The 15,967-nt window shown below is 34.8% G+C and overlaps 1 protein-coding gene across 1 annotated transcript; it reads right to left on the reverse strand.

Annotated features, from left to right (window-relative positions):
* Positions 1-14,210: 14,210 nt before the first annotated feature.
* On the reverse strand, positions 14,211-15,207 carry LOC131407851 (olfactory receptor 8G5-like). The gene is given in 2 exon segments (XM_058544452.1): positions 14,211-15,176; positions 15,178-15,207. Coding segments are annotated over 2 exon segments (975 nt in total). The 5' UTR covers positions 15,187-15,207.
* Positions 15,208-15,967: the final 760 nt, after the last annotated feature.

A 15,967-nucleotide genomic window follows, 5' to 3' on the forward strand; every position in this document is an offset into this window, starting at 1 on the left:
AAAAAATTAAAATAAATAAATAAATTAATTAATTAAAAAAAAATGAGATTTTAGACGCTGTGAACACATTAATTTGTAAAGGCAGAATTTAGACATGCCTTTGTAAGGAGGGGTCTGAACTACCCAGTCTCCCCCTCTTCTGTGGTCCATTATGCTGAGAAGAACCAAAATAAACACCAATGATGGAATCACTGCAGATTAAGTTCCAAGGCCGTGCTTCGTGTTTTGCATTGTATGCTATCAGACCTTAGGCCGTGTGTTCCTCTCAGCAAGAATCAATTATCGTGGGCATACTGTAATAAAATAAGATAAAATAAACTGCTGAATGAAACAAATAATTGGGCTTTATTATCGTTTTTGTTGTTGTTAAAGAAAATCTGAAATGTTTATAAAATAAAAATGTTTGTCCTTTTTAAGAATTTTGAAACTAGAATGAGATAGATTGGTGTGTATGGGGGAAGGAAAAGGGCTGTGAAGAGGGGGAAGAAAGCTCCTGTGGGTTTATACACTTAACTTTCTTTCATATATATATGTGTGTAAAAGAATAAATATATATATGTACACATATACACATACAATTGGCTTGTTCAGCTCCAGATGTATATATTTATATATTTCAATTGGAATCATGGTGGTTGCCATGGACACTCTTTTTCTTCAAAAGAAGTAGAAGAAGAAATAAAGCATGGTGAGCTACTTACAGATTTGTCTCTTTTTAAATAAATAGAAGAGCTTAAAGCATAAAGGAGTTTTTCTGTTCTTATATTTTAAAGGTTATAATCAAATATTAATAGAAAACTTGAATTGAGAGCATATTAGAAGAAATTAGGAGATAAATTGATACTTTTAGTTTGAAAATAACAGTTATTAGGGTCCCTGACAAGAGACTATTAATGTAATTAACATGGAAAGTATTCCACATCCACCAATGTAATTTAAGTACTTTTCCCTATGCGGGACTGTGCATTAAAAAAAAAAAAAGCAGATTTAACTGAATTAGTGATTGAGTACAGATCACGTGTTGTGATAAAATATACTTAATGAAAAGCTTTCAATCTATTTTTTTCTTTAAAATGGATATAAAATTTTTACTTTAGATTTATTGAGTGTTCTTGAGACATAATTGCCATACAATTATCTGTTCATATTTAAAATATACAACTTGGTAAGTGTTATCTATCTATCCATCTGTCTACACATATGCATATATGAATATATATATACGTATATACACATATATAAAACCATTATCACAATCTAGCTAATGAACTTATCTATCTTCCATAAATTTTTCCCTGAGCTTTTCTAATCCCTCACTCCTCCCCCCAGGTAAACAATGATCTTCTTTCTGTCAATAAAGATTAGTTTGATTGTTATGGAATTTTAGATAGATGGAATCATGTTGATGTACTTTTCTTGGGGGGGGAGGGCTCCTTCTGCCCAGCAGAATTATTCTGAGATTCATCCATGTTTCTTTGTGTAACAATAATTCATTGCTTTTATTGATGAGTAGCACTCCTTTGGAAAATAAACTGCAAAGCGTTTTCTATTGCTGGACATTTCTGTCATTCCCAGTATTGGGATATTGTAAATAAAGCAACTATGAATATTTATGTATAGTTATTTGTACAAACATATGTTTTCAATTCCCTTGGTTAAATACCTTGGTGTGGAATGGCTGTGTTATGTGGTAGATGTATGTTTAACTTTTTAGGAAATTGGAAAAATAATTTTTAAAAGTGACTGCATCATTTCAAATTCCTTCCCACAAATTGTGATAGTTCCAGTCAATCCACAACCTTATTTACACTTTCAATGTTAGTCGTTCTAATATACGTACAGTGGTATCTCTTCATGTGCTTATTTGTCATCCATATGTCCTCTGTGGTGAATTCAAGTACTTTGTCCATTTCATAGCTTGGTTGTTGTCTTATTATTGAGTTTTGAAAGTCTTTACATATTCTGGATATAAGATTTTTATCAGATACATGATTTGCAAATATGTTCTGTAAGTTGTCTTTTATTCTTTTAACAATGTTTTTGAAAGAGCAAGTGTTTAATTTTAATGAAATAGATGTTATCAGTTTGTTTTTTCTAAATCTTGCTTTGGTAATCATAACTAGAAAATTTTGCCTAACCCAAGGCAACAAAGGTTTTCTTCTAGCAATTTATATTGAGGTCTTATATTTAAGTGTATTATCCATTTTGAATTAAGTTGTGTGCGCATGTGGTGTGAAGTATATATCAAAGATTTTTTACTTATTCAGATATCCAATTAATGCAGCTGTATTTGTTGAAAAGGTTTCCTTTCTCCACTGAATCCCTTTATATCTTTGTCAAAAACTACTTGTCCACTTATGGGTGGATCTATTTCTGGAATCTTCGTTCTGTTCCATTGATTTATTTGTCCATCTTCCCATTAATACCACACTGTCTTTATAGTTTTATGTTTAATTATAGTTTTATAATGTTTCATATTTTACAATTTTATACTAAGTCTTGTAATAAAGTAGTGTTATCCCTCCAACTATGTTCTTTTCTTCAAAGACATTTTTTTTGTTTGTTTGCTATTCTTGGTCATTGCATTTCCATATGACTTTTGGAATCAGTTTGTGAATGTCTACAAAAATTCATCATCCTAAGGTTTTCACTTTTAGGTATTTTCTAATGTCTCATGAAGATGTCCATGTTCTGTGGAATCACCAGCTTCAAAGAGAGAGTGTATGTTAGGGAATAATTGCGCCTGACCCCTGCCATCCATCAAAATATATAAACCAAACAAGCCCTCATATCTTGAAAGGGTGGAACTCAAAGTTAGACATTCCTTGTCTGTACTCCCAAGGCAATTCGGCTGTACTGCACCTAGAGTATCGATCACTATACTGTATTACGTGTTTAAGCATCTACATCTCCAGTAGGCTGTGAGAAACATAGTGGAAAAGTCTAGATATTATTTCTCGTTGTATCATCACCTAGTATGAAGTCTGTCATACATATCATATTTATAAGATTGAACTGACCCATCCATCTTCTGGATCTGCTATATTTTACTATATTCTATACTTTATAATTTCCTAAAGAGATTTTTCCAGAGCATTAGAAATTTCAATCATTAAACACATATTGTCTTTGTCCTTTAAGAATTGACTGTTTAGGTGATCAAAAGGTACAAACTTCCAGTTATAAAATAAATAAGTCCTGGGGATGTAATGTATAGCATGATGACTATAGTTGACAATACTGCATTGTATATTTGAAAGTTGCTAAGAGAGTAGATCTTCAAAGTTCTCATCACAAGAAAAAAAATGTGTAACTATGTGTGGTGATGGCTGTTAACTAGACTTATGTGGTGACTATTTCCCAATATGCACATATATCAAATCATTTATTGTACACCTGAAATTAATATAATGTTATGTGTCAATTATATATCAATTTTTAAAAAAAGAAAGATAAAAAAGTTAGAAAAAACTGTAAAAAAATTGACCATTTAAAAACCAAAAGTAGGGGGCAGCCCAGTGGCGCAAGCGGTTAAGTGCGCACGCTCCGCTGCGGCAGCCTGGGGTTCGCAGGTTCGGATCCTGGGCGCACACTGACGCACCACTTGGTAGGCCATGCTGCGGTGGTGTCCCATATAAAGTAGAGGAAGATGGGCATGGCTGTTGGCTCTGGGCCACTCTTCCTCAAGAAAAAAAGGGGGAGGATTGGCATCGGATGTTAGCTCAGCGCTAGTCCTCCTCACAAAAAAAAAAAACAAAAACCCGAAAGTAAATAAACATGATACAGTTGATTTATTAGGGGCCATGATTACATCTGCAAAATCCCTTTACCTATGCCATATAGCATAGCATACTCACATACTTACGAGAGTGAAAGCCCATCATATTCACAGTCCTGCCCACACTCAGAGTATTATACAGAGTTTATGTACCAGGGGACTGTTATAGAATTCTGGCCATCACGGTCCAATAGATTTTAAGATACGAATGGGTTTTCTGAGTATGGAAGTTACAAGGTGGAACTGTAATGCTTTCATAGGCTGTTTGCTTCCTCCTAGTTATTTGGCCTTCAGTTAAGATATAAAATCAAGTTAAAACTTTGGTTTTGTGGTCTACTAATTTGTGTTTCTTAACTCATCGTCTTAAACAATATTACATGGTGTTTTTTTTTCAGACTATGTTTTAGAGCAGTTTTAGGTTCATAGCAAAATTGAGCAGAAAGTACAAAGAGTTCTCATGTACTCCTTCCCCTCACCTGCCCACCGCCTTACCCATTAACAACATCCAGCACCAGACGGGTACATTTGTTATAATCAATGAACCTACACTGACACATTATCACACAAAGTTTGAAATTTACATTAGGGCTTACTCTTGGTGGTGTTCATTCTGTAGAATTTGACAAATGCATAACGATCTGTCCACCATTATGGTATCATACAAAATAGTTTCAGTTCCCTAAAAATCCTCTGTGCTCCCCCTATTCATCCTCTCTCTTCTTTAACCCCTGGCTGCCACTGATCTTTTTACTATCTCCAAAGTTTTGCCTTTTTCAGAGTATCATACAGTTGGAATTACACAATGTGTAATCTTTTCAGATTGGCTTCTTCCTAAAGAAGAAGGAAGGTTCTTATATTTAAGGTTCTTCCCCGTCTTTTTGTGGCTTGATAATTCATTTCTTTTTAGCCATGAATAGTATTCCACTGTATGGACCCACTACGGTTTGCTTATCCATTCACCTGTTAAGGACATCTTGGTTGCCTCAAAGTTGTAGCAATTATGAATAAATGTGCTACAAACATTTGTGTGCAGATTTTTGTGCGGATATAAGTTTTCAACTTATTTGGGTGAATACCAAAGAGTGAAATTTCTGGATCATATTGGTAAAGGTTTGTTTAGTTTTGCAAGAACTAAAGTGGCTGTACCATTTTGCATTCTCACTAGCAATGAAGGAGAGTTCCTGTTGCAGGAGAGTTCCTGTTGCTTTACATCCTCGCTAGCATTTGGTATTCTAAGTTTTTCAATTTTAGCCATTCGAGTAGGTGTGTAGTGGTATCTCATTGTTTTTTTTGATTTTCAATTCCCTAATGACATAATGTTCCACATCTTTTCGTATTCTTATATATCTTCTTTGGTGAGGTGCTTGTTCACATCTTGTGCCATTTTTAATGTGTTTTTTTTTTGTTATATTATTGTTGAATTTTAAGTTTTTGATGTATTTTGAATAATAGTCCTTTGTCAGATATGACTTTTGCAAAGAGTTCCTCCCAATCTCTGGCTTCCCCTCTCATTCTTTGACGTTGTCATTCACAGAGCAGAAGTTTGTAATTTTAATGAGAGCCATCCTATCCATTTTTTTACTTCATGGATCATGTTTTTGGAATTATATCTAAAAAGTCATCACCAAACCCAAGGTCACCTAAAATTTTTCCCATGATATCTTCTAGGAGTTTTATAGTTTTTGTTTTACTTTTAGGTCTATAATCCATTTTGAGTTAATTTTTATGAAGAGTGTAAAGTCTGTGTCTAGATTTCTTTTTTTAACATAAACATGTCCAGTTGTCCAGCACCATTTGTTGAAAGACTATATTGTTCTCATCAAATAACCGTTGTTCCTTTGTCAAACATCAATTGACTACATTTGTGTGGGTCTACTTCTGGGCTTTCAATTAGGTTCCATTTATCTGTCTATTTTTTTGCTAATTCCACAGATCTTGATTACTGTAGCTTTACAGAAAATCTTAAAGATATATAGTGTCAGTCCTCCAACTTCGTTCTCTTCCTACAACATTGTGTTGGTTATTCTGCATTTTTTGCATTTCCATATAAACTCTAGAATCAGTTTGTCAGTATTCAGAGGATATTGAGCTGATTTTAGGGAGTTTGTGAATTCCATTCCTTGAATCACGCATATTATTTTATGATAAATAAATAAATTAATTAATTAATAAAATTGGACACTCAAAATTGGAATAAAAAGAGAAGTTGGCATCTTCATACATTCAAAGTTTGCCATTAAATTAACATTTATTTTTCTATTTAATAGACTTTATGAATCTCTGTCAATTTTGTTTATTTCAAGACTATGTTTAAGATATATTCAAATAAATATATTAAAAGATAAAGGTGCTACTTTATTAGGGGGACTTATTTTTTCTTAATAAGGAAAAGATAAACGAAATTGTATTTGACTTTCATTTTAATTTCTATCGTAGGATTTGATAAATAAATGCCTTTCTCTTCCCATGTAGAGGACAAGTGAAGATATAAGACAGCTTTCTTCCTATAAAATGCAAACTTCTTCCTTAGAGGCTATATTATTTAGTACATTATTGCCACATCAAACAGTTAACAAAATATGTTAGGGATAGTGATATTCAAACAATCAACTTGAAAGCTGAGCCACTTTCAACATAGTGATAAGAGAATTTTATTCATCTTATAAATGTTTATTTTAAAATTAATTTAAATAATTTAGATAAAAATTAAATGATTAATTTAAATTAATTGAATTATTTTTATTAATTGATGTGTAAATTTAATGCTAAAATATATTTAGTTTGTTATCAATATGAGTTAAAAAGAGAGAGAGATTCAAGAACAGATAGATGGCACATCCCATATCTTTATCTGAGGGTTTCTAGTTTTCCTCTGATAGTCCCTTCAACTGGTGCCATTCCAATACTGTTGCTGCAGGTAAGCCTCCCTCAACTAACAATGTATTTCTCCTTTATTATTCCTATCAGAGAGTTTTCATATATAAATTATTGGATTGATATTTTCTTTCTTGCCTAGTCATTTTATCCAATATCAATTTTCCCTTTCATTCTGAAATATGGGATATCTACAAAAGTATAAAAAATGTTTATGTAATATACATATATATGTATATATACATATTTATATATAAACATATGTACAATTATTCAATATTATACTTGATAATAGTATCTGTGCATCTCTTTGACTGTAATGATAAAGAAATCCTTGCCATTTTTATAGTTTTACCACATATATGTGCCCTTAAGTAAGCACATAGTTTACTTTGACCAGGTTTTGACCTTTTTAAGTTATTATAACCATATTATACATACTTTTTTCTTAATCCTTTTTTAACTAATTATGTTCTGGAGACTCAACCATTTCAGTGCATGTAGTTCCTTTATTTTGTTGTGATATAGTATTTCATCTTATGAATCTATAATACTTTTTAACTTTACTACTGATGAACTTTAAAATGATTATAATGCTAAGAAAATTATTTTGCTCTAGATTTAATATCATGGAATAGAATTACTATAGTATAGGAATGCTTATCTTCAATTCTACTAGACATTGACAAACTCTTTTAAAAGTGAAATTTTGTGCCAATCTACAGGTCCAGGAATCAGGAGTGGAGAATCCAGGAGAGTAAAGCAGGAAGAAAAAATCCACTATAGGTGTATATTATTGAGATACTGTTTATGGGCAATAGAAGCTCAATTTTATGGGCAGTTGCTGAGGAGTGCATATTGTGCCTCCCAGAATTATCACTGTGATGGTTAATTTTATATGTTGACTTGACTGGGCTAAGGGATGCCCAGAGAGCTAGTAAAACATTATTTCTGGCTATGTTTGTACAAGTGTTTCTGAAAGAAATTACCATTTGAATTGGAAAACTGAAAAAAGAAGATCTCCCTCATCAATGTGAGTGAGTATCATCAAATCTGTGAATACCTGAATAGAACAATAAGGTAGAAGAAAAGTAAATTCACTCTTTCTGATTGAACTAGGATAACTATCTATTTCTGCCTTTCAACATTCGCATTTCTGGTTCTTTGGCTTTCATACTTGGCCTGGGACTTACGCCATTGTCTCTGCTGGATTTCAGGCTTATTCTAAAACTACACTAATGCCTTTCCAGGGTCGCCACTTGCAGGCATCAGACTGTGGGACTTTTCACCCTCCAAATCACATGAACTAATCCCTCATAACAAGTCTCTTTCTATATATCTCTATATATCCTATTGTCTTTGTTTTTCTGGAGAACCTTGACTAATATAGTCTTCCTGAAGGAGTGGAAATGGAACATTTATACACAGGCTCCTGTTCCTATTGGATAAAGTTATTCCCAATGGAAAGATCTCTCCTGAAATTCTGAGTTGACTCCAGCAGTGGTGGAGAAGGCCTCGGGAAAATGTGAACAGATAATGACGGACTTTCTCCCTTAGATTGGGAATAAGACCTTATGTACCTGTATCAACACTCCTATTCATCTTATTGGAGGTCCTAACTTGTACAATAATACAAGGAAATCACAAATATTCACATATGGAAGGATGAAATAAAACTCTTTGTTATCAGATAACATGATTGTCCTTGTAGAAAATCTCAAAGAATACACACAAAAAACTGAAATGAATAAGCGAGTATAGCAAGGTCATGGGAGACAAGCTCAATATATAAAATACAATTGCTTTTCTATATACCACCCATGAACAATTAGATTTTGAAAAAAAAAATACAATTTATAAAATGCAAAAATGAAATGCTTAGGCATCAGTAGAACAAGTTTGTACAGGAATATATGTGGAAAAATACAAAACTGATGACATAAATTGTAGGGCCTGGGCCTTGCTTGCTCAGCAAGAGCCCCCAAGCCCATTGCAAGCAACCATGTGTCCTTCTGGCTCCCTTCTGGGCAGGATGTCCAGCTGCTGGGATTTGTAACAATCCAGGGCCTAGCCGGCCCGGGTCCTACCTTATCTCACTCAAAAGAACACCACGTCTTAAAGGGACACAGAGCCCCTCCACACGAACTACTGTTCCTGGGAACACTCATCGCACCAGGGACAGCCCCTTGGCAAGCATATAGTCTTTGTGTCCCCTTCCTAAATAAGCAACCCCCTCCCCACCCACGGTTGTGGATGAGCATTGCTGTCCAACCAGCTGCCACTGGACCTCCCTGTAGCTCCCAATAAACCTATATGTCTCATTCGCCATCTCCAGGTCTTTTCTTCTGTCTCTCTACAACCTATCCTGCACTGCTCACCCAACTGGGTATGCGGCCAGATGTAAGTCAAGGATGATCTTAATATATTAGGAGACATTTCATGTTCATGGACTAGAAGACATGATGTTGTTAATATGTCTATTCTTCAAACTTGATCTGTACATCCAGTGCAATCTCAAACAAAATCCCAGTAAGAATTTTTGTAAATATTGACAAAATGATTTTAAAATTTACATGGAAAGGCAAAAGACCATAACAGTGAATACAATACTGGAAAAAAACCTATACATCTGAAAATGACTTGTATTCAAATTATACAAACAACACTTAAAATTAAAAACAAAAAAATCCTACTAAACATAGACAACAGATCTGAACAGACAACGAAAGAAGATACATAGATGGTCTATAAGCATATGAAAAGATTCTCAACATTATTTGTTATTAGGGAAACTTCAACTAAAAACAACAAGATTACCTCTACACATCTATTAGAATGGCTAAAATCAAAAAACTTCCTGACAATGCCAATGGCTGATGAGGACGTGGAGAGGAAGGAGTTCTCATTTATTGCCGTTGGTTATGTAAAACAGCACAGCCACTTTGGAAGACAGTTAAGCAGTTTCTTACAAAGCTAGGCATTTTCTTACCATATGATCCAGCAAATGTATTCCTAGGTATTTATCCAACTGATTGAAAACTTATGCTCACACAAAATCCTGCAAATAAATGTATCAGCTTTACTCATAATCATCAAAAACTGGAAGCGACCAAAATATCATCCAATAGCTAAATAGATACACAAATGGTGGTACATCTATACAATGGAATATTTGAAGAACATAAGGAAATGAGCTATCAAACCATAACAAGACATGGATGAATCTTAAAGGTATATTGCTGTATGAAAGAATCTGGTTTGAAATGGCTACAATCTGTATATATGTGACATTGTGGTAAAGGTAAAACCACAGAGACAATAAATAGATCAGTAGTGGGCAAACGTTTGGAAGGATTGACTAGGAGCACAGGAGATTTTTTTAGGACAGTGAAATTATTCTATATGATACTGTAATGATGGATACACAATGCTATGCATTAACAGAAACCACTAAAATTTGCAATACTAAGAGTAAACCTCAATGTATGCAAATTTAAAGAACAAAATCATTTAACAGGTTGAGCGACTCAGGATGGATGCAAACTGTGACGAACAATCTAAATGCATTACAAATGTATCAAATAATCTCAGTGATGGCGGTGGAAAAAGATGCTAAACTAATTGAATTTGGAAACTAAAAGCCAAAAAAAAAAAAAAAAAAACCTGTACACAAGCATCATACTCTAGTTGATAACGTTGATTCCCACAGGTGTACGTGATAGCAGCTGTGATACTGCTATAGACGTATACAGGAATTGAACAGTTAAGTAAATGCATGACAGATAACGGGAATTGAACAGTTAAGTAAATGCATGACAATTTCTTACTATTTGAGTTGCAGTTTACAGGTAAACAAGGAGAAGCGGCTAGAAATATCCATATGGTAATAGAATAGAGTTATAAACTATGAAATCATGTTTAGCTTAATATAGATATAGATGATTACATATAGGAATATTTATGGATATGATTATCAACACAGATTGATACATATATGTATTATGTATTAACTGCATATATGTAATTCCTTGCTCTGTCAGCTGAGAGTCACAGAAGCAATGACACCATGGTAGCAGGAAGAATACCTAGTACCCAGATCTTTGTTTCTAAGACCATTCTCAAATAAAAAGAAGCAGGACTCCTTGGAGAAGTAGCTGACTCTAGGACTTGGAAGGAAGTATATAAGATGAGCCTGGGGCATCTTGCAGTGCTAGGAAACCAGAAAGTTATCATAAGAAAAATCACATAGATGATTGATGGACATTTGTCAAAGGGACACAGGATCCAATTGAAAGAGCTGCCAACGACCAATACTAAAACAACTTGAGAAAAAAAATAAAGTAGTATTGAATTATAACCCTAAGTAAAAGTAAATATCCATGATTTACACAGACAATATAAAGAAATGATCGGATATATAATTAAATGGGGAAAGAGAAAACTCTCACAAAGAATAATTCCAAATAATTCATGTAGATGCTGCTTCCTGAATGAGTTAGAACATAACTTCCCACTCTTTAAGTGTGGGCTGCATATAGTGACTTCCTTCCCAAGATTACATAAAAGAGGGAAAAAAAGAGTAGCTTTCGAGTGCAGAAACCAGACAAAGACTACCTCAAACAGGTGAAAATAATTAATATCAATAGTAATAAGTCATTTTGTTTTGGTTTTGTGAGGAGGATCAGCCCTGAGCTAACATCCATGCCAATCCTCCTCTTTTTCCTGACGAAGACTGGCCCTGAGCTAACAACTGTGCCCAGCTTCCTCCACTTTATATGGGATGCTGCCGCAGCTTGGCCTGACAATCCGTGCGTCAATGCACGCCCGGGATCCGAACCCAGGCCGCCAGCAGCGGAGCGTGTACACTTAACCGCTATGCCATGGGGCCAGCCTGGTAATAAGTCATTTTGAACGTTGACAGCACGTATCTTTGATATGGTATAGTAAAATGACACTTTATCTTTGGGGTCTTCCTTGCAAAATACCATAGCCAAAATGTAACAATATGAAGGACATCAGAAAACTCCCAATTAAGGGACATTCTACAAAATGCCTAACTGGTTTTCCTCAAAACTCTCAAGGTCATTAAAAGCAAGGAGAATCTGAGAAACTGTCACAACTAAGAGGAACCTAAGGAGACATGATGACTAAATGTAATTTGATATCCTGGATGTGATCATGGAACAAACAAGGGAACTCAGGTAAACACTAAGGGATAAATATAGACATTAGTTAATAATAATGTATCAATAATTGTTTATTAATTGTAACATTAAATGTAGCATACTAATATAAGACGTTAATAATAGGTTCAGGTTAATGAGAACTCTATTATCTTCGTTATTTTCAATAAATTTAAAACTGTTCTAAAAAATATTACTTTAAAAATATGAAAAGAAAATCATGGTGCATACTTAAATGGAATGCTGTCAATGCAAACTGAGTTTGAACTTGCACAGAGCTAACAAATGGATATGAAGCTGAAATGAGAAGCTTTCAGAGGATGTGAGGGGGTTACCAGAGGTGTCTGACACAATTGTCAACTATTGCTATTTGAATGCCTACTCTATGCCGTATTAGAGCTTCAGTCAATTCTGCAAATGGACATTAAAAGAATAAATATTCAATGCACGCAACTACCATTAGCAGTAATGTTAAGAAGAAAAGGAGACAGTAACTGAGAACTGGAGGAGAGGGATGATGTAGAAAGTAATTCAGTTGGAGTTTCAAAGATGAATTTTCTGAGGAAATGACATTTAAGTTCTTATAGTCTTTAAAGGTGTATTTTTTGGGTCAGATTCTGGCACATTTTGTTGGTTATCTCAAGGTACATTGATAAAACCAAATAACCCAATGGCTTGGTTTAGCTTAGAGAAATCATTTAACTCAAACTCAAGCAGAAGAAATGGATTCATACTAGGATTTCTTTGGCTCAGAACAATAGGGTTGATGATTGATGGAACTCTTGACCAGATCTGCTTGGTATGCTTAGTGTTCTGTATTAGGCATTTTTAGAGTTCCCAGGGGACAGCCGTTGAGAGCTGGGGCTCCTCCTATCTTCCCTCCAGCTGAAGATTTGGAGGAACTACAAATTGGATAACTAGAAGACTATGAATAGGCATATAGATAAAGCAGTCTGCATAAACTGGAAGTCAAGCAGAGAAACTGAACCATTTTCACTAAAATATTGAAAAACCAAAAATAAAACCAAAGGATGAGTAAAACATATCCACTGGAAGCAGAAACTAAGGCTTTTATATTTAATCATTTAATGTCTTCTTTCCTTAAGTTTAAAGAGAAAAGTATGTCTTCTATGCCAATGTAGGTGAAGTTATTTTCTACTCTGCATGAGATTCTCTAGATGGAGTTGTTTGGGCCCCAGACATCACTCTACCACATGATTTGCTACATGGACCCATTAGACTTAAAATCTAATTAAAAATTTTTGAGTCTCTGATGCTGCATACTTGAATTCAGGAATAAATTAGATTTGCTTCAGGGACTTCTTGGTTGTTGACAGGATTTAATGACTAAAAATTCAGATATTCCCAAGTTACCACATTTGTGTTGAGATTTGCCACAGAAGGAACTCAAGACTACAATTTCTTAATCCTTGTATAGAAACAACTAAAAATGCTATCAGTTATATTACAGATCCTTAAAGAACTCTCCAAACTTACACTTAATTGGTTTGAACTAAACAACAACAAAAAAACATATATAGCACTTGAAGGGGTTAATGGGTGAAGACTGCATAGGATACACAGTGGTTTTGTAATAAATATTTTACAGGGGGAAATAAATATCAACAAAATTATCAAGGACCAACCAGGCAGCAGGCATTCTGCTACCTGGAGATACGGCAGTGAACCAAATGCACAGGGGGCTACCTTGTTGGAGATTACAGTCCTGTGTGGATTTGGAGAGTAAACAGATCATTACAAAATAGAATAATAGATATCAAAGCAGGGGGGTATTGAATTGGGCACAATAACGTATACTTGTGTCTGTAACTAGGATTTTAAAGTTATGATTAGGTTTCTTAAGCAAGAAATAAAGGAAATAACTCAGAAAAAGAAGGTGTGGAGTGGGATAGGGTGAGAAAGACTAGAGATGTGCTAAAGCTCAAAATTACAGTCACCATGTTGGTATGATTTTTGTTGTTTTTGATGGGATAGAAGAAAGGAGGTTGTCAGTCACTGCTAGAAGATATTTTCATTGATTGAGGGATGTGTCAATTGTATGGAAGTAAAGGACAGGAGGCAATTGTGATGGCATTAGCATGTCCATGTATCCAGGTCATCCTTAGTATTTCTTCTAATCCAAGTCTCAATGAGATTTATGAGAAAAAAACTAGACAGAAATGGCATCAAAAGGCCTTGGAATAAGAAATAACGTCAATATAATCCCACTAAATGTATGGATATATGTTTCTGTATATCCAACATATATATTTTGAGGATATATGTTGACAGGTGAACTAAAATTAGACATATCAATTCATACACTATAATAGCCAATGACTTAGACTAATAAATCATCCTCATATTATTTCTAATTACAAGAATATTCTTCTCTCTAGAATTTTCTTCAGGGCAGCATTGACATCTTTATTCCTCAGGCTATAGATCAGGGGATTCAGCATGGGCACAAGGATAGTATAAAACACAGAGGACACTTTGCCTTGGTCCATGGAGCTCACAGAAGATGGCTGCAGGTACATGAATGCAGCAGATCCAAAGAAAACGGCGACAGCTGAGATGTGGGAGCTGCAAGTGCTGAAGGCTTTGGACCTGCCCTCAGTGGAGTGAACACGGAGGATGGTGCTAATGATGAAGATGTAGGAGCTAAGAATTGTCAGGCTAGAGGCAAGGATAGTAATTGCACTAAAGATTAAAATCAGTAATTCATTGACATAGGTACTAGAACAAGAGAGTTTTAAGAGGGAAAGAAGATCACAGAAATAATGGTTGATCACACCAAATTTGCAGAAATGAACCCTAAACATGCAGCCTGTATGAGTAAATGCACAAACTAGGCCTATAATACACACTCCCCAAATCAGAGAGTAACAAGTCTGATGGGACATGATGACATTATAAAGCAAAGGGCTACAGACGGCAGCATAGCGGTCATATGCCATTGCAGCTAACATGTAACATTCTGAGATAGTAAAAACAAGGAAGAAATAGAGCTGAGTCATGCATTCAGGGTAGGAGATGATGTTCTTCTCTGCCACAAAGTTCACCAGCATTTTGGGGGTAATGACAGAGGACTGGCAGAGATCAATGAAGGACAAGCTGCTGACGAAATAGTACATGGGAGTGTGCAAGGGAGAGCTGAGCCCAATCAGTGTAATCATGCCCAGGTTCTCCACCACCGTGACCACATAGATTCCCAGGAAGAGGAGGAAGAGGGGCAGCTGGAGTTCTGCCTGTTCTGTTAGCCCAGCAAGGATGAACTCAGTCACTGTGGAATGATTTCCTGCTGCCATTTTCCTTTGGGGTGTTTCTGAAGAGGAGAGACGAAAACATGGTTGTTGGAAGAACTTCATTATTATTCTCTATTTAGAGTAGGGTACTCCACATAGATGATTCATGGTTTGGTATCTTCTTGGTGTATATGATTTAACTCTGGGTCAAATTATGTAAATAAAATTTATCTGGATTTAATATTTATTAAGCCTTATTTTCAAATATAATAAATATATTCCATATAAATATAGTTTAACCATGTTTACAATCATTGAAAACTTTCTAAGTGCCTATTTCCTATTTTGAACATGTCAATGATCATCAAGCCAATATTTCTGAGTTGAGACTCACAAACTTAAATATTAAAGAAGCCAAAGTCAATGAGGAAAACTGGCTGAGTGACAACTTGGGAGAGCAAGCCCTGACTAAGGGTAGTAAGTAGTCTTTAATTGCCTGCAATTAATTTCTGGAAAGGGTGAACAGAGACCTTATTATTTTCATAATTTTCAATTTTTAAAATAAATATTGGGAAATCTGAGTTTTTACATATAACTTCAGATGTTCGAATATTATTATGATGAAACAACATCTACAACAATCATTGGCAAATCTACCAAGTGGATTGTCCCATAGTTAGCGTGTTTGTGGTTTCTGGAGCAAGTGCTTCTGCCTTTGCTTGAGAGAAGCAGTATGAGGAGTAGTTAAACGGACAGGCCTTAAAGTCAAATTGCCTGTGCTCATATTCTGATCCCATCATTTACTAGCTGATACCTTTGGACAAGTAAAACAAATCTTTGTGTCTTGACTTCCAAATTTGCAAAAGAGAACTAATGTTACCCAC

Source organism: Diceros bicornis, chromosome 7 (assembly GCF_020826845.1).
Source record: "Diceros bicornis minor isolate mBicDic1 chromosome 7, mDicBic1.mat.cur, whole genome shotgun sequence".
NCBI classification, from domain to species: Eukaryota; Metazoa; Chordata; class Mammalia; order Perissodactyla; family Rhinocerotidae; genus Diceros; species Diceros bicornis.